At 38.4% G+C, this 27,446-nt stretch overlaps 1 protein-coding gene across 7 annotated transcripts in view; it reads right to left on the bottom strand.

The window, feature by feature from the left end:
- GABRB2 (gamma-aminobutyric acid type A receptor subunit beta2) overlaps window positions 1-27,446 on the bottom strand; it is a 229,586-nt gene that overhangs the window by 87,855 nt on the left and 114,285 nt on the right. For all 7 annotated transcript variants that reach the window (XR_013929983.1, XR_013929984.1, XM_080399297.1 and 4 more), the window contains one exon: window positions 2,101-2,183. Coding sequence is in view for 5 of the 7 variants with exons in the window: in XM_080399297.1 (XP_080255423.1) it covers window positions 2,101-2,183 (83 nt within the window). In the remaining 2 variants the exon portion in view is untranslated. The remainder of the gene's footprint in view (window positions 1-2,100; window positions 2,184-27,446) is intronic.

Raw genomic sequence — 27,446 nt, 5'->3', positions numbered from 1 at the left:
CTCAGGAGTTTTACCTGAACAGAATGACATATATAAAGAGCAATAATTTTCTAAAGCAGAATTCAAGTGCTTCAAAACACAGTTCAAGTATTACTTCTATGCACATTCTTTAATGGCCTTTGTTACTGCCAAGAAAGATAGGCTACATACAGTATTCTGATTTAAATCCATTTTACTTTTGTGATGCTACAACAGAGCTAATACATCCACAAAGGAGCTCTCCTACAAGCTACTAACCACTATGGTAAATTAACTCCTACCCTTTCTATGACACAATGAGTACTGTGTTCTTCATAGTAAGCGGAACAACAATTTTGAAAGCTCATTACCCTGTTTTCAAGGCCTGCTTCTTGAACGATAACAGATCTGGCTTCAAACTTCACATTAGATGAAAGGGAAATTTCAACCTAGAGGTCCCACATTCTAAGCCTGAATGAGAACAAGTGCTCTCATTGAAAAGCAGGAACATAATTTAATTTTCAGTTTTTCATAAGGACTGACCTAGGAAGTATTTCCTGGCAATATTTCCCAGAGTGGGTCCTGCAAGAATGACAAGGCAGGGGCTATCTAGTTTGTGAATCCCAAGAAGACTCAGGCATTTCAGCAATGCAGAGACATAGCAAGACATTGCTGGTTGTTTAAACAATGCTGTAAACAGAGAGAAAGGATGCCCCCTGACTCTCCAGCTTTCTACCTTACACACACAATCGGGAAAAAAAAAATATTCAGGGCTGTGCTACAACAACAATTAAAAGGCTCCAGCATAGCAAACCACATTATCAATAAAAATCTCTATAAACCCGAATACAGTTTTACCAGTAGCTCGCACATTAAAATCAGCCTCCTATACTGCTAAAAGGCTGCAGGTATGAAATTTTGAATCAAGTGTTATCAACAGAGATTCTATTATGAACTGGGAAAAAAAAAGAAACACAAAAACCCAGACCCAAGATTTCATTAATTCTCAAAAGAGTGAAGTCCATCACCACATTTGCTGCTTGTGTATTTCAGCATACAAGAGGGGTGAACTTTAATGATAAGGACTCATTTTGTTTACTTTATGCATGTAAATTATTTCAGACAGCAGTGTCACAAGTTTAATTCAGGAAAGGATTTTGGCATATCTTTAAATTACACTAAAATGAATGAAACCTGGGCACAAATGTAAAGCATATTTTTAAATGGTTTCTGGAACAGGAGAAGGAAGCTCAGCTGTAGCAAGTTCTTAGCAGACTGTAGCACAAGCTACTGTCATTTTGTACTTCAGTGCACACAGAAATCCCACATAATCTTTTATAATACAGAAGTTACTTAAAAAGTACACATACTTTTGTGTACTGTATCTTAAACCATGCCATTAATTTCCATTTTTCTTGCCAGTCAACTTAATACACCCCAGCTGAGTTACCTATGGTTCTCCTGAAAAAGGAGATTTATCTTGAGAGTGCTGATACTGTCTTAGAGTGCCAAATAATGCGTGCTTACAATATTGTCTTTGTAACAGTGATCATGAATTTTTTTTTCTCTGATGTACTTCGATTCCCTAAAGATTTTTCACTGAAAAGATACCTAAAATTTATTTCACAAGTTTTATCTACATAGAAAGTTTGATAGAGACACCAGCCATTAAATCAGGAGATATATAACAAACAGCGTTGCATAAGCTGAAAGTTTAACTACAGCAGAGGGGTTAGGAAAAAAACACAACACAAAACACCTATTTCAAGGACAATTCTAACCCTTTGCTGTCATTTATAAATGGAAACAAGCTGTCACACAATTCAGCAGTAAAGGAGGATAAAGAACTGATAATAATCCTCATGCTCATCACATGAACTCCAACAAGGCATTTCAACGAGACATTTAAAGCTGTAAATTGTCCATCAAAACACAGAATAACTTTTGCTAATCCTGTGCCACAAATTACTAATCCATCTGGAAAGCTTTTTTTTGCATGTGTTTACAAGGGTCTAAATGTCGTCAGACAGAAAGACAACTAGGTTAGTAGCATGTTAAAAATAAATAAATAAAAAAGAGGACAGAAATAAAAACTCTGAAACAGTTGACCACAGAATAAGTAGGATTTGCAGAAGTACTTACAGCTTTCAATCTCCAGTGTGCAGTTCTGCTCATCCAGCGGATATCTCCGTAGGTCCATCATACAAGCAGCTGTTGTGGTAATTCTAGGAAGGAAACAGAAAAGCTGGTTCATGTGTCTGGTTCAAATCTTTCCTTGATCGCACACAGCTGAAACACAAGAAATGTGTTTCTACACAACTGATGCTCTTGCCTATTTTTGCTGAAATACCGTGTCTGCTGCTTACTTGTAACTAATGCTGTTCTGAGAAGGTTATACCAGTCTGGTGGGCGAGCAGAGAGCTTCCCCTTTACGTGCCATTATCACAGTACTGTAAGCTTTAATAATCATCAACCAATTTATCCTGACAAAATTAAATATGAAGTAGGATAGCAGTATTTCCTTAATTTTATAGTGGAGGACTTCAAGCCAAAAAAGAAAGGCTCAAAGAAAGGTGGCAGAGGAGGCCTAAAGAGGAACAGAGAAAGACACATACTTCACATCCTGGGTTAATACACCAATCCGTTAATGAAACTTAATTCTTCTTTCTTCTGTTTAATAGTGCTTTGTAAATGAAGTATTATTTTATCTTCATGTTAGAAAGTGAGGATTTCCAGGACCCTTTTCACAAAACATTTAGACCACATTTGCGCCTCCAGATTTCACTGAACCTCCTAACGTTAATATGTCAGGTGTGCCTCTTAGACGTTGACAGAAACATCTGTACCATCAATAAATCTTTTGCTGATAGACCTCATGACGGTATGTGACCCTGAGCAGAATATGACCAAGGCACAATTCTCAGTAGCATTTTATTAACTGTGTTCTCATCAAGTCTTCTTAATGTGTAGACAAAAACCAATTCTTAATCCTCCCTCCCCTCCACCACCCTGAGAGCATGCTATATAACCCTTTAGTAATTAAAAAATATTACCATTTGGAACCTGCCAACACTCAAATTAGTATGTCCTGCATATACTCCACACAGGGCCAGGTATGGATGTAGTGCAGATGCAGAGAGGTTTCTAGACTTTCTTCTCCCCCCTGCACCTGGTAAGAGCCCTTCTCCTACAGCTACTAGAGCCTGGTGGTTTATATTGACTCCTCAGAGAAACAAAGATTTTCTCCTGTGTGTTAAGTACAGCTGACCGGCCAACTGCATCTGGGGAATCTGCTTCCACACCAAGTAGAAAAATGAGAGCATTGCACAGCAGCCCACTGTACGAGTTTTCTTCTGGCTGAAGGCTGACCAAATGATTTAGCTCAAATCATCAAACCCAAGATGATGTGGGTGTGCATCCAAAATGGGACCCAAGTGGATAGACTGAGTGCCTACAGGACATGCAGGCACCGTCTGATCTGGCAGGATCAGCTGCTACATCGTTCCAGGGTATTCGTGACAGACCATATGACCAACAGTTTTCTTCTCAAAATCCTGTCCCCCTGTTTGAGTTTCATAGTAGGTATTTAGACTGTTCTATAACTATTTTAAAAACTTCTTTTAAATTCTTCAGCCTGACAAACAAAGAGCTCTTTCATTTGATGGACCTAATTTTTTTCTCCTTAAATACCTAATAAGAGCTTGTGAGAAGCAGAAAACTGCAGTTGCCTGAGAGGCTCAAATTCACTCAACATTGACTCCAGCAATTCCTTCTGCAAGGCACTTCAGAAGCGTTGAAGCTATACAATCTTTTCATTAGTATCCTTACTGTCCTAACAACACTTTACTGTCATTTCCAGAAAAAAAGAAGAAGAAAAAATATCCCTGTAAATTAAAAGAGAAAAAAGTAGGGGCAAGTTATTAATATAAACACATAGTAACTCCGACCTCTTTCTCGTCAGTCTAGACAAGATCCCTCAATTTTACATTTTGACCATTCATATGTATTGGGCTTTCAGAGAAAAGAAACACCTTTTGCCACTAAGTTTCTCTTCAATCACTACATGGGTACTCACAGAATTGCTTTTGAAAATACATTGTTTTCAACGAGTGTGGATCACCACAGATGCTTCAAAAGGAAGCTTCCTGGAGTAGAAAAAAGCAGGGGAAAAGAATCCTTTGGCTCCCCTCACTGGAAGTCTTCCAGCTTTTAATAAACCAAACTGCTCAGGAATACATGTTTGTTGATAGCAAATGCAAAGGGAGCAAGCAGCAGCATATATTGTTAAAAATCCTCTCAGCAGCTCATAATTGGTTTCTTATTTAAAAGTTTAGAGGAAAACCAAAGAAATTGCTCTATTCCAGTATCAATGTCAGATTGATTATTTCAGGGAAAACGTCAGGAAAGCTGGAGTGAGACCAGAAGAAAATTACAGCTCATGTTTTTTGTTTAGTTGTGTTTTCTGCTGAAGAGGTTTGTGGTTTGCTTTGTTTAATACCTCAGTATTCCCATATCTATGTGTCTATTATAGTAATGAGTTTTAGAAGAATTTCAGTAGTTCACAAAGAGAAAAGACAGGAGCATAGATTTACAGCCAAGATTTAAGTGCACAAAAGATTCGTGGTAAATACTAGCCTGGTTGACCTAAGTTTTTTAATACCTTCCTCACTACACACATTCTTCCTACCGGAGTCTACCGGACCAGGGGCTCCAACACAGACACTCCCATGCCTGTGTTACCCCCAGCAAAGTGTCTGTTCATCCTGATGGTGGAGCTGGACGCTCACAATTCTGACATAGCTTCAGCAGGATACCTGGGTGCAACAAATACCACAAAAGGGGCTGAAGGCTGCAGCCAGCTAGGATAAAAGCTCTGTAGGCAACATTATCGAATCATTAAAAGACACAGTGCCTTACCTCTTCAGAAAGTAAAGACAAAAAAGTGGCACAGTAATGAAAATGATTGGTAGAGTGGAGTTTTAATCAAGCCAAAACAGCAGTTTTGAATAATGTATTTAATTCAACTCGCTTGTTCATTCTTATCCATAATGCAAATCCACTGAAATTAAATAAGACTTCTGTCCTTTTCTCTTTGTACCTCCCTCATAATTTTACCCTGACTTTTCTCTTTCATCTTCAAAATTATTTAAACAACAAACTACCTCTTGATAATTTCTCAGTGGTTTGCAATTCATGGTGAATAGCTAAACCAAATTACCAATGCAAGAACATACAAGAATCACCACCTCAGAGTACTTCAAAGTCATGACTTTTCAGGCAGAGGAAGAAACAGCAATTCATTATAGCAACAAGGAATACTTGAAACAGGCCTAAAGCCCCTTCCCCAGAGCAGAGCTACTTCAGTTTTCACAAAAAGATTTAAAATATTTTTATACAGCCTGGACTAGCGCACAGCACAAAATACAACGCTGTCTTTTGCATAACGTAACCTTGAGAACAAACAATGAAAAAGTGAAAGCTTTTCCAAACCCGCACTGTAACTCTATGCATTATCATCATTAGGGATGATAACAGAACCACCGTGCTCTCAGAGAGACACCGTTTGAAATGAAACCATATGAAATGTCTCATAGACTAATCTTTCCATCTCCTGCTAAAGCAAGAGAAGCCTTGTGGTATTTTATGTTACGATTCCTAATAATGCAAACCAGTCCTCAGCTTTTTCTTTTATGGTCTGTATGTTGAATGTAGACCGACTATGGAGCACACAAAGAGGAAAAAAGGCAAAGCCTGAAGCACTAAACTGACTAAATAATGTATTATGAAGTAGACCTCAAGAAAACCTCATGTGTCAAAACAAGCATAGCTACAGTGCAAAGAAACCTGCACCACAACTAACTTGCAGGGAAAGTAAGGTTTGCTGTCAATAATTTAAAATAATTCAGGTAGACTATTTTTTCTGAGAAAGCTGAAAAACTGCCCTTGTCTCCAAACTTTTGTGGAGGTTCTATGATTCAAATGAGAGCTGGAAATTGGCACTATTCCTTCCACAGGCCAAAGCTAAAGGCCATAATGCAGTTTTTTATAACACTTCCAAACTTAAAGTGATACAGAAAATAATATCCATAACAAATACTATCCCAGCAGTGCTAATATTTGTTACTTTTCAGTGACGTGTAAGGGACAGTTTTTCAAGATCCCATAGATTTTGCTCTTCTGACAAGTTCAAGTGGGATGTGAAATTCAAAATAGCAACTTAAACAGTTCTGACGTCACCAGTGAAGAAAAAACCTCTCTGAAAGACAGGAGAACAATGCTAATGAGAGGTGGAGATGGACAGAATCTAATTCCCTCTTGGAGCTGCAGTGGCTCTGCAAAGCTATGGGGAATAAGCAGCAACAGAAACTTAAGTCTGCTCCGGAAGGAAGCAGCCCTGACCTCTAATTACAGGATTACATACACAACAGAAAAGATGAGCAAGAAGGTGACAATTTCAGATGGCTCCTCTGAGAAGAGTGGTAGTATAAGAACTACATAACACTCTTAACTCTAGCACTGACAGATGGTGATCCTGTTGAGTCAAAGACAGAGCTGAAGCCTGGGAAAATACAAATAATTCTTTCTTTAAATATATGCACATACATCCTGTTGAAAGCAATGTGAGATTCTGCATCAGATTTGCATATGTGAAGGTAGACTATGACTCCCCATTAACAACATCAGGAGCAATCCAAAGAGCTTGTAAGGACACCAGAGTATAACAGACTGCGCCTATCTGCAGCTAAACCCACCGTTCACTCCTAATTCTTGGAAACAGTCCTGCTGTGCCACAGCTGGAAACATCCGTGGCAGCAGCAGCCATCAGAGCCAATTTCAAATACGTGGAAATCTTGGAACAAAACTGGAACGTGATAAATCTCTCTCTTGAACAATAATACTGCATTTAGACATATGTGTCAAGGTTGTTAGAAATACTAAGAGATCTACTTTTAAATTAAAATAGATTTATTGCTAATTATAGAGTTCATTGAATTCTTCCTCCTCCTGCTTATTCACATGAAAGATAAACTTCCCTTGCATGATCATAGGTTAAGAGCTGGCTTTAGCAAAGCATAAAAAATAGTGACGTTTCTACAAGTCCATCATTAAATCTGAACATTCAGCTACTGACTGCTATATGCTTTGGACTGTAAACTGCATATAGAATTTCTCAGTGTACTTTTATAGCGGGGAAAAAAAGTGCCATTGTTTTATTGATGTTGATGCCTCAGTTTAATATGAAATTATATGCTCAGGCTACCCAGAATCTGCAATATGCTCTCTTCTAATACCACTTCTCAACATTGTCTGAGTATTCCAACCTAAGTTCCACCTTGGCTCATTTTTCTTACTCCATCTGGGACTCACTATCTCATGACATGTAGATATTTTCCCCTTGTCTCTGTTGTGTGCAAAACTTGAATAGCTAGGTACTCTCTGAAAGCACTAAGTGTATTTGTTAAAGCTAGAAGGCACAAGCATAAAACAAGTTAAGGATAAGAAGGATATGATGTTAAAGCATTTTCTAAATGTAATACAAGATAGGAAAAAACTTTTGTAGTTAAGTTGGTGGTGGTGTTTATATTGCTGGTAAAAGAAGCATCCAAGATTGTTAAGAGGAAACTGAAACATACACGCTTCTGATCTTTCTTGGCAAGAAACTCTGCATTTCTCTGCTGAAGGATAGCCTGCTGTGCCGTTTGCATACCAGCTGGGAAGAGTAATGGAAAACTGAAGAATTTGGCTGTTATTTTATGGTACAGGAATTCTGACTCAGAAGAACCAGAATTTTGCTGCAGATTTCCATACAACGATGTGCAATTTTCTGCTGTATCTTTCAGCATATAGCTTTCTAAATTGTTCTTTAAATTAGATAGCATTACCTATTACCCTGTCACTGCATCCAAAACTCAGCCATGACATCATGTTCATAATTTAATCCCTGCAAAAGGCACACATCACTCTGCAATAAAATCTTCTGGTACAATAACCTCAGCTTTAGATTGAAGTTACTCAAGCCTTTCTCTGAAGTAATATGTGCTCCTCAAGAAGATAACACAATGCAGCAGCTATGGCAGTAATGCTCAGAGGAGCACTTCATAATTTTAATATTTTATCACTGGGAAATGTATCCTTGTCTTTCAGCATTCACTTCATTTCTCCCTTTCAAAAGAAATAAAAATAAATAAAAGGGAGAATGCTAAACCACTACAGGACTCACAGAACAATGAAACATTACAGGCATGATGGCCGAGTGACTCACTATGTAACAACCAACTTTGGAATAAAGAACTAGTACATCTCCTCCACTCTATACATAGCCCTTGTGCTGTATGACCATCACTTTACTTTCAAATTTTTACCTAAATATGTTCCTTCTTCTGGTTGTGAAAGTTGCATGTCTAGTTCACTCAGATAATGTCAGCATTGAAATAAAAAGTGCATTATTTCAGCTTCTTTCTCTTAAAAATTTATATCTGTATCACCCAAGACATGTTACATTCTACAAATAAATCAATATACAGAACATCTTTAAACCAGTTGTGTCCTCTTCAACAGGCAAAAAAGTTTATAACTTATAAATTTCTTAGAAAAAACTGTATAACCAAATGCATTTCAGAACATCTGTAACACCTTTCTCACAACCTTTTTGGGGGTGGTGTTCTAGTAATTCAATCTTATATACATGAGAGTATAAGAAGATTAAAATGTATTGCATTCTCTTTAAAAATAGCTGATTTACAATTCTGATATTACATTATATTTAATACAGACTCTCTTAAAGTATGGAAGAGAGCTAGAACTTTGGGAGGAGACACATTGATTTGGTGGCTTTTTAATCAATTCTCAGTGCCTAAAATAATTGGTGCTTAGTTCTGGTGAATATATGTATACGTATATGAATATGTATACATATGAATATATGTAAACATACCGTATAGTAACACTTTTTATTCCAGGATGATAAAGATACAATGTTTAATTAAATAATTGAAAAGCTAGGGGGAAAAAGGGAATCTCTTCTCCACAAAATCCGCACTGCTTCCAAGCACAAATTGTGCAGATAACACTGCTGCTAAAAACATAGAGATAAGGAAGTACAGATTGTCATAGTAAAATAGCATGCACTTTGCCCATGGGCTACCTTTTTATGCCTTAAGAGAGAGACAACTACAGTAACGCTATCACCATGTAGTACAACACTCATCTTTGGAAGCACAGCATCTCGTTTCCCTCAGGAGCCTGTGTCTGAACGTTCAGTCATGTGAGCCTTGGAAAACAGAGTGCAACTCTTCTCCCCCACCCATGAAACGTCTGCAGTAATCCACCTCCAGCACCTGCTGGACACAGCTCCTTGTGGGAGCTGCCTTCAAGGCAGACGGTGGTGGTGTTTGCACTACCTGCATCTCCCAAACCTTCCTCTGTTAATGAAGAACTTGTGCTCACAATGATGAGCTGAAGCAGAAACTTCGTTCACTGCTTTATCTCGTTCTTAATTTATACTTTCTGTGACACAGTCAATCCTGCAAAATCCCTTCCCACAAAACGCCACCAAGAATGTTACCAATTACTTGCCTATTCAGGGAGACATCTGAGTGGAAGGTATTTTCACCATTCTGGAGAAAGGAAGTTCTACCCAAGTTAAAAATTAATGTGAAAGTCAAAACAATCTTCAGTGGAAAAGGCACATTCAGTTTTATGATTGCAGCTTATTTAGTATTTCTTACAGAAGTAAGATAAGAGCACAAAGCTCCTATTCCTCTGGCTTTTGTGAGTCAGAATAAGAAGGCTCATTTTCCACAGGGAAATGTCAATAGAAATAATAAATTTAAGTGGATTCTTCATAAGCAGAATTACTCTCAGATCAAAAAATGTGGAAAAAAGTCATGAAACCCCCTCTAGTGCAGACCTGAAATTATTAAATTTCTTTCAAGAACCTTTACAACAAAAGCAGTAACCCATAAAATTCTAACTCTTACAAAATTCCGAGACAAAAGTAAAACAAACTGTCCCTGTCCTAAAGCAGCAGTCACGCCTTAAAAGCAACCAAACAGGGACACAGTGAACGGTCAGAATAAAGGCAAACTGTGTAAAGCACAGTAGAGTAACAGACACAAGTTATTACTTATTAATTCAATGATGATAAGACATTTTCATGCACTCCAACTGGAATGCAAGGATAGTTGCACTGCCTATGTGACTGTAGGATTTCAATTAGTCCATTTACTTCCATCAAACAATGTAATCTATACCTTTCTAATTCTAGCAAAAAAAGCTCACAAACATATAATTTCTTTCCTCTTCACTCTTCAAGAGAACTTCACCATGGCCAAGAATGAAGTATTTAATCACCTTCCTTTCATTTCTTCTACTTTCTGTCTGTAGACATTCCCCAAAACGCAGGAGATGCTTTTGCAGTAGCATGTCAAAGTGAGGGGTACCTACACCCACAGGGGATTTGCTCACCGTGAAAGAGAACAGGTAAGGGAAAAAAATCCTCCTCCGAGTAGAACTGCAACCATTGTGTGCTAACACTAGTGCCTTTGAGGAACCGCTCCTGTCCAGGCTATTTCTAGTGCCCCATTTACATAAACTTTCCAGATAGCTTTACTCTAGGCTGCCTCTGTCTAGAGCCAAGTCTTAAAACAAATTTAGATATTATTTTTTTCTGTTTTGCTTTTACTGATGACAAAGGGGATGATGTCCCATTCCTGTCTCCCTGAATAGGTCTAAAAAACAAACTGCCATTCACCAGATGCTCAGATACAGAAAACAGAGTATGCTGACAGATCCCAAAATTAAGAGCCACAGACCCCCTGTGTCACAAGGGAACGCATCCTCCCCCATCCCACCCACCACTGCAGTTACCGCCGGCAGCTGTAATGCGCTCCGCATCCCTTTAAGTGCTTCTGCAAAACAGACCTCCTCACTTCTGGTAAGACATACCTCTTTCATTCTCTACCTGAGAGAGGTCAGACACTATCGAGCAGCTATACAAAATATTTTTGTTTTTAATTTATTTCTGATGAGAGCTGAAAGCAGAGGCAGTAGCTAAGCGTGTCAGCGAGGCCCTCATGTTGACGTAGCTAGAATCTCTGCTGTCCCCATCTTCCCTCTCCCTTCGTCCTGCCTCTAAGCTCACACAATGCAACAAGCAAAAAAGAGAATGAGAAACTGCCACTTTTTTTACCACTATGGAACAAGCTGATTAAATCTACTGTAATATTTCAATACAATAAACCAAATATTCTTGTAATTGAATACTGTCATAAGATCAATATTTCTTTTTTTGAAAATAAACATTTCAGCTTCACTTTGGTATTTAGGGAGCAGTAAAAGACACATATCCAAATGCATAATTCCACCCTACTGACAGCTTTTCAAATATCACTGCAATATCGGCTACCTGAAGTACTGCCCTCATACTTTACACCTAGTTTGCTAATACATTAACACAACCATTGGCTAGATAAGCCCATTGACACTAATGTATCATTTCACTTTTAATTTTACTGAATGACTGCTGTCTGTAGTTAGTAGGTAGTAATGCTTCACCCCCATGTGGCAATAAGGGGTGGGGGTTGAGAAGTCCATGTACTAGATTGTGAAGTCTGTGACAGATTTTGCAGGGCTCAGTACTGCATACGGGTAAAATAAAGTAAAGGGAAATTATATTTCAGTTAGGTTGAGACTGTCTATACTGCTATTAATCTTGTCTTTACAGTATCAACACATGCATACTAATTGTAAGCATGTTTCAGTATCCTCATCTGATCAGCATCTCCAGGGGCTGTGTACAAGATTTTAAAACCAAATAAACAAATAAAATTACACTTGTAATGAGAATCCTGCCTCCCCCTCTCTCCTGCCCCTCACTTTTCATTGCAAGCTTTGTGATTTGGTATTTTCAAAATCACATCTTTCAGGACTCAAATTCAACCCAAAACCAAAGGAAAATGGGAACCCTATTTTTAAGGACTCCTTGGAAGTACCTGTCTTGCTATATACAGTGGGTCTCAAAGTATACGAAAGCATGATTGTAAAAAAAGAAAATAAAAATACCTTTGAAACATTTATAGCAATTCAATCAAGTCCACAACTGAGCAGCCGTACCAAAAAACCACTACTGATTTCCTTTTGTGTTCATATGCATCATGAACAATCAGCAACACAAATACATTCACACACACACAAATATATATAACAACATAATATATGCTCCTTAATCATCTTTCGTTGATGCATGCTGTTTCTGATTTGTAGGGCTTCTCCCTGCAGTTGTATTTTCCCTTTTTTTTTGCAGCCAAATACTATTTTCAATCCCTGCCAAACAGGCTAACAAGAATTGGGTTTCAGTGACTGAGAAGTAGAACTTAGTTTGTTATCCTTCATTTTACATAGATGTTTATAATCAATAATTCATGAACTGTACTTCATTGCTGCATCACCTAAGTCAATTTATAGATATAACATAAACGACAAAAGCTGACCAAAATATTAATGCCACGAGACCCCAGTTAATACCTATCACTGATGTATAACTTTATTCCTTAGAATCTTACTTTTTACCATTTTCATCTAATTCCTTTATGCTCTTTGATTTACTAATTCATGTAAGTCATACATTAAAAATAAATCTATCATCTTATCTCAAGTTTTTTTAGCTTTTAGTTTTTATGGCAAAAAAGTTACCATCATTTGGCTGGGGAAAAAAAAAAGAAATTAATTAAACTGATTTAATCACTTTTTTTTTTTTAACAGCTCTGATGTCAGTACATCATACAACTGCATACAAAAGTACCACTGGCCAGTTTCCAAACCTGTTAACTGCTGCACTGAAGAGAGTAGGCACAGAAGTACCAAGGGCCTATTTCAAGATACTAGAGTGGTACAACTGACATAATACATAATGTCTTGTAGAATTAAAAGGGGCACTGTGAAATTACAGATAAATCCTTGGGGGAAGGATTTAATGCTTTTTTCTGCAGTGATTGTCACATACCTAGACCAGTTATTAGTGAACAGTAGCAAGTTTATCCTTCGTGAGTGAGAAAGTTTTTTCCCTAGAACAGGGAGAAATTAAAGGGTCGAAAGAACTCAAAGAAATTAGATACCAAAAATAGGGGAAAATCCCCAGACAATATACTGATAATAAAATTTAGGTTTGATACTGACGTTAATCATGCACCATATAGCAAGTACTTCACGCTAGTCTACTTGTACAAATACAGGCCTGCAAGCCCTGTGGATTCAAGTGCATCACCAGCATCAGGTAGCGAAACCTCACAAAACTGCAGAGGGATAGGCCGAGGAGATTTTTTAAGGCAAAATGAATTCTTTCAGTGGCACAACCTCAATTAAGATTCAACAGTCAAATTCTTTAGTCCGATATGGCTAATAATAGACTACTTCCAACTACTTTCTGGCTTTTAACTTTTCACAGGAACCACTTCTAATCACGTGCTTGCCATGGCCTGCAGAAAAAGGCTGACGCTGCACTGGCAAGCAGGCAAGAGGCAGCGTTACCAAGCAAAGGAGGACTGATTGGGTTGGAATTGCCTTGTTTTGTTTCAGTAATGTTTTTCTTTCTGGAAGATTTGGTTTGATTGTGTTAAGCACATCACAGCATTTCTTCTGTAGAATAGACTTTTATTTCATATTTTTAAAAATATGTATTATCCGTCAATTAATATTGGTGCTTGTATTTACTCTTCCAAGCTACCTAAGCTACATGTATGCCAAAGAGCACAGCAAATCCTGTACTGAGTAAATAAGATGCCATGCCTGACAGAAATGTATAATACAGATACCGAGTATGCAAATATGAAAAACCATATTATACTAGTATGTTTTTTCCATTCCAGAACAATATTTTAAAATTACAGAAGATAAATTGCTCACTTAAAATGGCTACCAGAGTTCTTCAAATCGGCTACAATTTATTCCAGTTTTTACTAGCCATGATTTGTATTAAAGTACTGCCTATAGAGCACAAATGAAAAAGATACAGATTACGTAAAGCATCCTATATGTACACATCAAGAACTAATCCCTAGGGATATAAAGCTACAGAACTTCACCGTTCACCTGAGCCCCATACGCCCAGGGTGTCAGTGGCGCCTCTCCACCCCAATTAACAGCCAGATCTGGGGCTGTTTAAGCTGCCTCTAATAAATCATCTATTTGCATTGGAGTGACGTGACGTACCCCATCCAAACAAACTACTTCCTTGTGAACTGTATTTAACTGAGGACAATGAATAAGATTTAGCAGGTATTTTTAGGCTTAATTCATAGCATACAGGTTTCAAATGGCAGATTCTTATTAATGTCAATTGACTTTAGGTAAGGCTCCTGCGGGGGAGGGAGACAGAAAAAGAGACACACAGATGATTTTTTTTGTATAAAATGCTACAACAGGGAGTTGGGAAAGGAAAGGAAGAAGATCCTTCTTATTCATATCAATGCTTTAGGAGAGGTCTGACAAACAAAATATGAACGTTTTATTCTTAAACATTGATATTTCTCCTACCCAGGCTAATCTGCAAGCAGACATCTGTGGAGAAAACCTGTTTTGCGGCTATTACTGATCATACTCCCTCTTTTCTTTCCCTGACACATAAGTCTACTAACATGATACCTAAGCCAGTAGATTTTTTTATTATTATTTTGACAATGAAAAAATACATTACTTAAAACTGCCTTCTATCACATTCCAGATGTCATGCCAGGCCTCAGTGCTCTTCTCATCTATTGTGTTAGGCTTACACCATCAATCCTCCATCTCATACCTGGTCTCTTTTAGACATCAAATATACTTATTAATTTAATGTATTATTAAAGTAGCAGCAATATTATTTTAAAAATAGGAAGCCATGTTCCCTTTTAACATTTCCAAATCAGTATCTGCATCTCAGACCAATTCGGCTTTAGTTAAGTGTTTATTGGATGCATGGGAGAAGCATACAGGTTTGTTGATTGTTTTTCTTTAACAATGAATCAAACTTTACAACTGGAATTAACAGGCATCTAACTATACTAACGTAACTCCAGCTGTCCTGCTGAAATCCACACCATTTCCAAAGGTCTACATCTCCTCCTGTGCCAGAGTTAGGATGCTCAGTTATAACTTTTCTTTTCCTCATCTTCATTTTAGAACGTTAATAACTTCGTTTCAAACAGAAACAAGGAAAACACTACAAAAAATTCTGACATACTAGCTGCATCATACTGGCAAGGACAACTGAAAGCTTGATAAGCTATCTAAAACTCTGAACATCAGAAATCTAAATAGAAAAGCTGCATAGAGGCTGCTTTTTGATATTCACTTGGTCCTCTCCTGTTTCTGAAATAATACCTTTGAAACTTCTCAGTAACTAGATATCAGGGGCTAAAATGCTAATCCATATGTTGGAAAAAAAAAAGGGGGGGGGGGGGGGGGGGGAGTTTCCTCCTAGTTACCATGTTTTGCTGCAGAATATGTTTTTTAATAAGTAAGATTTCCACTAAGAGAAGCTTAAGTAATCTTACAAGGTCCCTTCTTTTCCATTTTAATGCTAGTAAGATCCATCAGTTTCTGTAGACAGTTATTTGCATTTTTGATCAATAAAGCTATTAGATTTGGAAGATACTTGACTCTGACCTGCCAAGCAGCCTGAGATGATTCTGTACACAATGCCGTTATCAGATAGTGTATGACCTGACTCTCAAAGAGAATCAGAAAAGTTCAACTGATTCTAATCAGAGTTTAATCAGGTCTCTGCTTTCCATATACTTATGCAGACAGTGGGCATCACTTTCAAAGTTTTGTTTATCCAGAAATGCATTTTAACAATTCTTGCTGCAGTGAAAGTTGAATCAATACATAGGCTATATATGAAGGATTTCTTTGTATTGTGTAGTTTTATAATTTAATTTAGAAAACACGTCCTCCAGTGCTTTTCACGTTACCTTGGCTATGCACGAGACCTTCTTTTCTCCAAGAAACAAGTTATAACTAGTTCACATTGGAGGCAGATGAAGAGTCAACTGAAAAATATCAGTCCTACTCTGAATACAGCAAATATACATTTCCTGAGAATATAAACGCTTATCTGAGATGTGGGGCCTGTCCTGAAGCCATTCCCTGTATTCAGGGATTTTTTTAAAATTAATCATTTTGCTATAGGAAAATGCATCTTCTTCCTTCTTCTTTTTTTCCTTTTTTTTAAAAAAAACAATCTCTAAAATTATGCCCATGCTTTACTTAGAAGTCTTTTATACATAAACAATAGGACAACACATGCTGAAACTCAGTAAATTAAATTCAGAGCATCCAGAAGGCATTTACTTGATTAAATGCACAGGTACTTTGCAATGACTGAAAACACTGGCCTAAACCCACAAAGTGAAAGCATCACTTGGCTCGCAGGTTCAGCACAGAGCCATCCCAGAGGCACAGCAGCGAGTCTGATACCTCTTTCATGTATCCTTACCCCCTCCTGGGCCCAGGCGTGGGAGCAAGGGCCAGCCAGCCACAGCCCTTTGGCAAAACACGGACTTGTCACAAAATGAGCCTGTTCAACAGGCTTTAGAGGAGGGACCTCCCAGCAGCAAAACAAACATTTCCTAGGATTCACATTTATAAAAGAGGAATTTCAAAACTCAAGAGCTTGAGTTTGTTCCCCTACGTCAGATTTGGTGTTCATCAGGGGAATCTTCACTGTGAAGAGCACTGAGCATCTTTTGTAAACATTATTTTTCACACTACGAATGTCTGCATGTCAACGTTATTATCTGATACCAAATGATGTTAAAGGACATGACTGTTTCTACTAACCACCTGGCAAGAACACCTTTTAATTTCCTTAGCGTACAAGGATAATAATAGTTTGCACTACTCCCTCTACAAGGCATAATACTTACGGGAAAGATGCTTGAAGAGCCTTTTAAAAATAACAACTCAACAGAAAAGTCTTAGCAGGGATGTGGACGTCAAGTCAGTGCTGCCTGCAGTGTGGGGATGTAAGAGAGAATGTTGTATAATGAAACAGCCACACTTTTATGGGCAAGCAGGTTTCTCGAATGAGAAGTATGGGAAGGTACATGAAAATTCTCTCTGCCACATCTTGAATGAGTGAGATAGTTCTGTATCCCAGTCCCATCATTCTTCTCATTTCACAGTATTAATTTCACAATACGTATTCCCAAGTATCTAGCCGTATTAATGCTGCACAGGGAAAAATATCCATCTGTTTGTTTTTTTGTTTGGGTTTGTTGGCTTTTTTACTTGTCATAACATTTCAGAATTTCATTTATAAACTACTTTCAGATATTTCAAGTACTGACCAGAATTCCTCGCTTCTGTCATGCATTACATATGTTCATTTAACCTAAAACTAGAGCTAGTGACTCTGCAAAATCTCTCTTATAGGTGGTAAATCTCATTTCTAACTATAGACCAGAAATTTAGCAAATAATGTCAACAGTTTAATAACTTTCTTGTTTAAGGTTGAATGTGTTTCTCCTGGTGTTCCTCCAAGCTGACAAATGAAAAGATTAATGATATGAACGTCAGTACTGCACAAAGGAAACAGGCCTTCAGAAGTTAGGTGGATACTGCTTATATTGCAATCCACTTCCCAAAGATACAGACAATGAGGTGATAACCAGCTTGCTCAAAACTGCTGTACTTTTCAGAATTTTCAGCAGCCTACAATCTCAAATTTACAACGCTGAAAGCAACCAAGTATGTTTGTGGTACAATGGATCTGTCTTAGCTTTTCATTTACTCAAATTAAGTTTCTAGTCAACTGGTTCGATCATGACTGCAGTGCCTTACCGAGGTCTTAGTAACTTCATGGAATAGCAGACAGCCTACTAAATTCAGAATACCAGCACGTCAGAGGGCAAACTACACATTATGCAAAGCCTTTACATCTTCTGTGTCAGGTAACAGAAACCCTGCACTAGGTGCAAGCCTACAAATCTTCTTTGTAGGAAAAACAAGTTCTTTTCAGGTCCTTTCTACTCTTTAAGTCGCTTCTCCATTCACATTTCTGACCATATGTATCCCAGGAACCTTGACACTTGCCAAATACAGCCCTCACATCCCCTCCTCTTTCTCTTTCTCTTTCCCTCTCTCAGCATCACTTTGCTGTAACCCAGAGGCTCCTTACCCCCTTGCCCCCTCCCTTTGCAAGCAGCTTCAAGTACAGAGGTATTAAGCCATGTATAGACTTGATAAGGAGACACCTCACTGTCAGGAAAAGAACTATTCTCTCAGTTTGAAAAAATAACTTTTAAAAAGTAATCCTGAACTTTCCTGGCTTGTACCTGCAACACAGGATCTTTCCTAAACAAAGGAAGAGCAAAATAACGCATGAAGACTAAATCCAATTGCCCTAGTATTTGCAAATAATGATAAGGGACCCAAGAGTGACACTCAAAAGTAAACAAGCCTTTAAATTATGAGTAAAATATATATAAATCTGTGAGTTTTGTGAAGAACAAACCCAGAAAATGTAGAAACATAGAAATGGCAATACTATTCTGAGAAAGAAGCAATAGTAGACAATCTGGTGAGCAGGAGGGCCATGACAGACAGATGACATCAAAGGCGATGTGAAAATTTAAGGAATTGTCTTTATTTGTTGTGCCTAAATAATTTTTTCCCTGGTGTTTCTTGCAAACCATAAGAACAAATAAATGTGTGGGGGGGGGGGGGAGCAAAACAATTTTAAAAAAGCAGTAAAAGTATTTACTTTCCATCTGTCACATACAAATCATATTTGAATTCTAGTAATTCCAAAAAATGTTTGTATTGAATACTTCTAAATTTTGACTTCAGTTTTGGCTAGGTTACAGACAGAAAAGTCTGAATCTTTTGAATGCATAAGGAATGATTTATAGTTACCCACATAAAACAGGCACTGCAAGTTTCACACGCTGTCAGTAGGAACAAAGATGAAAATTCAGTGCTTCTGGGTGTGATTTGCTTGAAGGTTTCAGGCAAAGCTTGGCACAGGTGTGCTTAAAAGAAGAAAGCACACATCCTAATTCTGCCTCTTAGCAACAAGATATAATCTTAATATTTGATTTAAAAGGCAGGTGATGAATCACAAATCTTCATAAATAAGGAGATGGCAATACACCCTCTTTGCATGGTGTAAATGTCACGAGAGGAGGAGATGGAAAGCGAACTATCACATAGCTAAGTCACTACCATCTGCACAATTAATATATGTTCTAAGCAACGAGGGAGTAGGAGGGAAAAGCATCATCACTTATGACTATGTAGTCATTAGCCAAGATCCTAATCTTCATTAGACAAACGAATTAAAACTCACCATTTACTGAAGCTGTCACAGTGGCTCCAAAACAATACTCTAAAAATGGTCCCACTGGAGTTGGATGAAAACGATGCATTTTGAAGGAGTAGTTAGTAAGCAGAAGCATGACATCAAGATAAACTGACAATCTAATGCCATTAATCTAAGGCAACCCTCCCACCTCCCCCCACCTCCACCCCCCCCACCCCTCAAGTCAATCAATTTTTACAATAAGGAGGAAAAGAAAATAGAGCACATTGCAAGTTTTAGCAGAAAATGATGACTCAGGGGATAAACAAGGTCTGTAATTGAATGAAAAACTGACCACAAAACCACAACTGGCTTATCTAAGAGATTTAGAGATTGTGCACACTTTACATTAGGAAACTGCTGGACTGAAAGCCTGGATGAGCACACAGTGATGAGGAAGAACAGGAGAGTTAAGCAAAGCCAGACGGGGAGAGGATAATGCATTTTCCAAGCAAACACAAGGAAGCGGGAGAACTTTGTCAGTGCTAAGAATATATTTGATCAATTACAAATCAGGGTCAGGGGAAACCTCTCACACTGCCAGGCACAGATCTCAACTTACCTACACAGTTTATTTTCATTACTCCTCAATATTGAATAGAACACAAAAGTAATGCTCAAAAGGGGAAGAGGAAGGGGAACGCTTTTGCTAACATTGACCCTTTTTGCCAACACTGAGAGGGACTTGTTCATCTAAATGAAAGCTCTCCCACGTTCCTGGGTACAAAATGGCTTCACTAAAACTTTTTTAGTAGATAAATCCTCTGATGCAGAGCTGACATGCTGTTCTTTTAACTGATATCCCACTTCCAGCATGGAGGACAAAAGATTATTTGTCACACTAAGCCTGAACTAACAATATCTTTTAAACAGCACTTTGAACATCATATTTTCCAGGGCTGGTAAGAACTCCTAAACAACAAATAACTGCAAGGAATAAAACTTTTCACTTGCTCATCCCTGTCCAAACTAGTGAACACCAATGAACCCTCATTTTCTGGTCATTTCTTTCAAATGGAATTTAAGAAGTCTGCAAGTGTGCAGATACATTATTTCTATAAAAACTTCTAGTTTTCTGCCACAAGCACAGTAATAAGTTTGCCACATTCCCACCTCATTTTGCAGGGGTGGAAAATTCAGGAATATAGTAGTGATACTCAGATATTTGCTCAGGCCCAGCAAACTCTTTAGGTTTACCAGCTTGGCCATCAGGAACATAAGAAAAAATTTAATCTACTGGTCCAGTACTGAACAAAGCAAAACTAAAAGCTGTTTTTGCTCCATTATGCACTGACAAATGCAACTTAATAAAAAAAGAAATCTAAGTGGGAGAAACTACTTTATCACTGCTTTTTTTTTCTTTCATAAGTCATAATTACCTTTCCCTTGTTAAAGCTATATAGCTCAGGCATTGCAGTAATCATGTATTTCCTAATTGCTTTATATTCATCTAATATCTATACCTTCCTCTGAACAAATTACTAATAAGATTCTGTAACAGCTATAATGAATAGCAGCTGTAACATTTACTATTTACTTTAATTCTTGACATTAAACAAATATTACCCTCCATGCCCATTTTCTTCTGTTGAGTTCTGTGGAGTAGTATTCCCACTGCAAACAGTCTCAGTGCCTTTATTCAGTCTTACCAACATTTCTATGATCAGGACACAGCATATTTTTGCGGCAGTCCCACAGATCACAGACATAGATTGTATTGAAATTAAAGCTGTATTGAAATAAAAAGAAAAGATAAAACTTAATGAAAATTAAATGAGCTGAAGCAGATAAGATGTGACCAGATAAGACAGCTGGAAAGGGAGTTTATCTCCTAAAAATACATGAAAAATATCTTCAGTACTTGTGGAAACAAAATATTAACAGAGAGAGAAAAAAAAAAAAAAACAACAAAAAAACAACACCAGAAAAATCTCAAAATACTGAGCAACCAAAAAGCCACATTAATTATTTCTAAAGCCATCAAAACCCATTATGTGTAGGGATATCTCAGCATCTGATGCTGTGGTATTAATGTGCTTAATATAACAAAAGAAAGAGTGCCATCATACGTAAATGCATTATAAGCTTTGGGTCTGTACAGTTAAATCAAAAGAGGAGCAGAAAAGAGATGATAGCAAGTCAGACTGAAACAGCAAACTGCAGTTGCTGTTGATTTACACAAGTGGGACCCCACCTGCAGCATCAAAGGGTTCCTACAGAACCACCAGTGCAGGGGAAAGGTTTCTTCCTAATCTTTATGTAAGATGATCTTCATCCTGTCAAACAATGGGATTTTTATCTCTTCTGGAACTATAACATGTACTCATGCCTCCTCGGATTTTTCAGTGGTTTGGTTTGGGTGGGTTTTTTAAGTTAACTAAATATTTTTAAAACATCGTAACTGAATCCTGCAGGACAGGTACCTGGAAAAGACTTCAGGACCCTTCAGAAACAGGTTAAGTTTTATATATTTGTTTTATTAAATTCATCTATCACTGCAAACTGACATCACCTGCCTGAACAACAGCATCCAACAGTTTGTCAGTATCTTTCAGTCTTAATGACATGCAAATAATTTCCCTGAAATTATACTGTGTCTTCTCTACGACATATAAACATCCTGCATCAGAAGCACAGAAGACTCTCTCTTCAGTATCTTTTCCTTCAAAAGGAAATAATAATATTCAGTTTGGTTGGAGGCAGGGGCAGGAATTTTTGTTTCCTGCAATGCCATTACACAATTCTTTTTTGGATAAATATTTCAGCTCTCGAATGTGTTTTCTCAAAGGTGTACCAAAGTGGTATGAAAATGACTAATGCCATGTCTTTCTTATGGCTACTCCATTACCACTTTAAAAATCCAACAGCAACAAAAACATTGCCTCTCTGTCATATGTGCCATTTCTCCAGCAACACTAACACCATCAAATATGCAAAGGCATTCAACCATAATATAGTATTTGTACATTAGAATTATATGTGCTTCAGAGACCCTCTTGTAGAAACAGCCCACAGACTAATGTTTAAAGATGCACAGTGCTTTATTCTCGGTTGTTAGCCAAGAATAAAATGTAGTCTGGGATGTAATTATGAAATAAGCTTTTAATGTATATAATTAAAAATAAAAGGAGAAAGGGATGAATATTCAGTATGTGCCTCCTCTCCATTGTCTTGTTCCTCATCTTATGCACTGATTGTCATCTCTGCCTTTTACATACAGAATGGCGCAGATAGGAGCCATCTTCTAGGGAGAGAATGATAAGATGAAAACACAGATGATGATCCCTCACTGAAGGGATAGAGCTTATCAGCAAGGTCTAAAAATAATTTACCACCTCAGATGACTACGTACAAACATTATGTAGTCATCTGAGTTCAGGGGATTTCTAAGCTCCTTCCATGTGGTTTTCATTGCCTGAAATCTGTAATATTTTGGTAAAAATATCCATGGAGCAGATTGTGAGAAGCCTTATGATCACGGTAAATTAATGTTGCTCTCCAACATAAGCAGAAGCATTCAGAATTCTGTTGGGGTGTTTCTTCCTATACAGTATTCACATATATTACCTTGTTAAGGTACATAGCTATTATTCTAAAACACACATCTTGGGGTTTGATTTCAAAGAAAAAAATGCACAAAGACCAATTATTGTTATTTTTTGCTAGCATTCCAACAACAACAACTGCTGTAAAAATTGGTACGACAAAGACAGTCACAAATAGCAAATGACAAAAAAGGGGACAGAATTTGTGGATGGCAATATCATGATAAAGAACTTTCTTCTAGCTCCCACATTTCTGATGTTTACCCAGAGATCTCCAAATGGGGATAGGTTCAGGATTGACAGGAAAACACTAAAGTGCTTTAGAAAAGTTATGGTTCATGAGAGAGAAATCTGCAAAATAAGTGCTAGAACACTTGGTCCTAACCATACCGCATCAGTTTCAGTTAATGCAAATGAGACTGAGATCTCAAAGTGTTTCCCCAATGGCTACTCATCTCTTGGTTTTTCTTTCATTCTGACACTGAAGAGAACGTGCCATAACATTTTTCAATACATACTGAATAAATTTCCTATAAGCACTTTACACAGGCAAAACACTGGCATACAACACCTTCTACAGTAAAACTAACTTAGTCTCACAGTGCTTGTTAAGGTCTATCTTTGCATTTTCTAATTGGAAACAAGTGTTAGCTTTATAATCCCCAGTGGCCTTACAACCCTACAGAAGGCTTTAGGAAAAGTAAGATTTTTCACACAAAAAGTTCATATGCTTTTACATGCCTTTCACTTTTCAAGAGAAATTGTCAGAGCAAATCCTTTTAAATGTCAGAGGTTTAAAATAGTCCCAAGAGAGAGACTCTTGTTGGTAAATGAAAACATACTTATATGCTGTAACTATTTGTTTGGGCAATAAACAAGAGGAGCTGGAAGCCACTGTGCAGCAGGAAAACTATGATATAGTCACCATCATGGAAACATGGTGGGATGACTTGCACATCTGGAGCACTGCAATGGATGGCTGTGGACTCTTCAGAAGGGATAGGCAAGGATGGCGAGGTGGTGGGGTAGCACTCTGTGTTAGGGACTGTACGATGGTGACGATGGGGTAAGAACCAGGCGGAGGGCCAGCAAGGCAGGTGTGGCGGTGGCAGTCTGATACAGACCGCCCAGCCAGGGTGAAGAGGTGGGCGAAATATTCTAGAAGCAGCTGGGAGAAATCTCACAGTTGCCAGCCCTTGTTCTTGCAGGAGACTTCAACTTGCCAGATGTCTCTGGAACTACAGCACAGCAGAGAGGGAACAGTCCGGGGGTTCCCGGAGCATGTGGAAGAGAACTGTCTGACACGGCTGGCGGGGGAGCCAGCCAGGGACGGCGCCCGCTGGAGCTGCTGTTTGCGAGCGGAGAAGGGCTGGGGGGTGATGTGATGGCTGGAGGCCACCTCGGGCACAGCAATCACAAAATGGTGGAGTTTTCCATTCTCGGAGAAGTAAGGAGGGAGGTCAGCAGAACTGCCCCCTTGGACTTGTGAAGGGCAGACTGGGCTGTTGAGGAGCCTGGCTGACAGGGTCCCTGGGCAGGCAGCCCTGAAGGGCCAAGGGCTCCGGCAAGGCTGGACAGTCTTCAAGCAGGAGGTCTTCAAGGCGCAGGAGCAGGCTGTCCCCGTGTGCCGACAGATGAGCCAGCGGGGAAGACCAGCCTGGCTGAGCAGAGAGCTTGGGCTGGAACTCAAGGGAAGGAGAGTTTACCACTTTTGGAAGAAGGGGCAGGGAACTCTGGAGGACTACAAGGATGTTGTGAGGTTGGGCAGGGAGAAAATCTGACGGGTTAAAGCCCAAGCAGAACTTAACCAGGCCACTGCCATAAAAGACAATAAAAAATGTTTTTACAGATACCTTAGAAACAAAAGGAGAGCTAAGGAGACGGGATAGGAGGAGAAACATAGTGACAAAGGCTGGGGAAAAGCCTGAGATACTTAGTGCCACCTTTGTCTGAGTCTTTAATAGTGAGACTAATCGTTCCCTGGGTCCCCAGCCCCCTGAGCTGGAAGGCAGGGATGGGGAGCAGAATGAGAAGGAGAAATGGTCAGTGCCCTGCTGCACCACTCAGGCACACACAGGTCTCTGGGGCTGGATGGGATCCTCCCGAGGACACTGAGGGAGCTGGCACAAGTGCTCACCGAGGCACTTCCCATCGTTTGTCAGCGGCCCTGGCTAACTGGGGGGGTCCCAGCAGACTGGGGGTCAGCAAATGTGACGCCCATCTACAAGAAGGGCTGGAAGAAGGATCTGGGCACCCACAGCCCTGTCAGCCTGACCTCAGTGCCGGGGAAGGTTACGGAGCGGATCATCTTGATGCCATCACGTGGCACATCCAGGGCAACCAGGGGATCAGGCCCAGCCAGTGAGGGGCTATGAAATGCAGGTCCTTCTTGATGAACCTGACCTCCTTCTACGATAAGATGGCCTGCCTAGTGGATGAGAGAAATTTTTTTTTAAAAAAGATCGTTCTCAAGAATGATGTATTGTACTACATGAAGACAGAGAAAGCAAATGATTCATCAGTTCAGAAGCTGAGGAAGATAAGGCCCTCTGGCATACCCTCCCCATGCAGTGCTGAATGTGGATTTACAGTTCACATATGAGAATAATTTAGAGACCTGAATATTTGTTCTTTTCTGGCAGTTGACCAGAAATGAGAGTGTCCACAGACTACGTGCCATGGGGATCTACATGGCAGTGATCACAGCCCCCTGAAATACCTTCTGCAATGGAGACAGCAGTTTCTGAGGGACCAGTCTCTGGGTCATGTCATTGAGGTAATTGTTAAAGGTCCTTTTTATTCTGACACTAGGAACATGTCTTCATGTAGTTCTTTCCTTGTGATTTGATCTCACAGTCTCCTCCTGGCCCTGAGACATTTTTCCCATCTGCTCATACAGATGGCATATTAAATTCAAGTGAATTTAAAAGAATAGTTTTCCAAACTTCTTCTGTTCTCTCTCCCTAAAATGACATGGTTCTAGACTAGCAGAAGCAGGGAGCATTCTAAGGATGCCTATTCAGAAAGAAAAAAAACACCAAGGTGGAAAAAAAAAGTAATGCTTTCTTACACAAAGCTATTCACTGAATGGCTAATGCAAACGACTGCATTATAGCCTAAAGATCAGTGATAAGCACGGCTTAAAAGTGCTTTTCTGCAGATGTTTACACACATCTCTGGAGTCAGGAGAACTTCTCTGGAAGCACAAATTGACAGAATTTTTTGTTACTTATCTTAGTTTCTCTCCTAAGCAGGACTGAATATTGTTCCAAGAAAATAGCTCCTCAGCTGCTGTGCACATTGAGTACCATAAGAAATTTAAATTTTCAGTGGAACAAAGAAATAGAAAATAGACCCAGGATACATAGGGAAAATATTAGATTTTAGGAGTTTAGGTAATTGTTATTTCTCAGCAACCATTTCACCATTTTTTAAAGCTCAATAACAAAGTATGATAAAACAGTGAGTGAACAAATCAGCTATTCTCTTCACAGAAAGTGCATTCAGATCACTAAAACTAGGTATTTAACTGGAATGAAAAATAACCCCAAGTAGTTGCACCTTCAGATAAAACAACTGCTAGAAGAAAAAAAAATAAAAATCTTCCTTTCATTTGAGAAATAGTATTCAAAAATGCCTAACAGTAATGTTTATAGAAGTGTAAAAGAAAGTACAATCACAACTAGAAAGTGACTATTTGTGACCTACAGAAACAGGTGAAATAGAAGATGCATTATTAGTGCTAAATACAGTGTCATCATATTTAGTTTACTTACACACGTAAGGCCTTAAAATTTAACTCATAAAGCTCTCTGACCCTGCCCCTACTTATGAGATCCAGCTCATATTTTACCAATTTTAGGCAAAAAATGTGTGCAAGTAGAAGTTTATACATATATACATGCACCACATTTATATATCAAATATATATATATATATTTCAGGTATTTAAGCATATCCATGTATACACACATTTAACGTCCATCTCATTAGCTGAGTCTTGATCAGAGCATTCTGAGATTTTATGTATGACTGCTATATGAAAATGTGCATTGTCAGCATCACCAATTACCAGCAAAAGCGATATGATAGAAGACATTACAGAAGGGAAATAAGATAGATTGCTGTAATTCTAAATCATATTAATATTTAAATTAATATATAAATAAAATAAATCAAGATTAAATGTTTGATGACCTCTATTTGGTTTTGGAATGTGCAATACCCTTGGAGCAATTTAAACCATTACATGGTTCTATAGCTGATGGAGTTTTTCTTGCTAATATAGAGTAAATGCCACAGTTTGTCTGTTAGGCAATAAAACTCTGAATTTTGTTCACTTCATTGCAATGTAATAATCTTGGATAATAGGGCTTTTAATGGAAAAGATTGCTGTGACTTAAGGCTTTTTTCTTATTAAGGTTAATTGAATTAATTATTCACATACTAATGATTTAACAACCACTTCATATAAAATAAAAGCGAAAGACCCTCTTGAATACTTATCGCATTCTTAAGATCTAATAAAGGAACTCAAGTAGAAAGATAGCTTTGTTTTCTTTCAGACAGGGGAAGTATTTAAAATCCAACTACCCTCCCTTCTG

Source organism: Falco punctatus (assembly GCF_963210335.1).
Source record: "Falco punctatus genome assembly, chromosome: 8".
NCBI classification, from domain to species: Eukaryota; Metazoa; Chordata; class Aves; order Falconiformes; family Falconidae; genus Falco; species Falco punctatus.
Note: the sequence above shows the minus strand (reverse complement) of the source record. Positions and strands in the feature narration are given on the sequence as shown.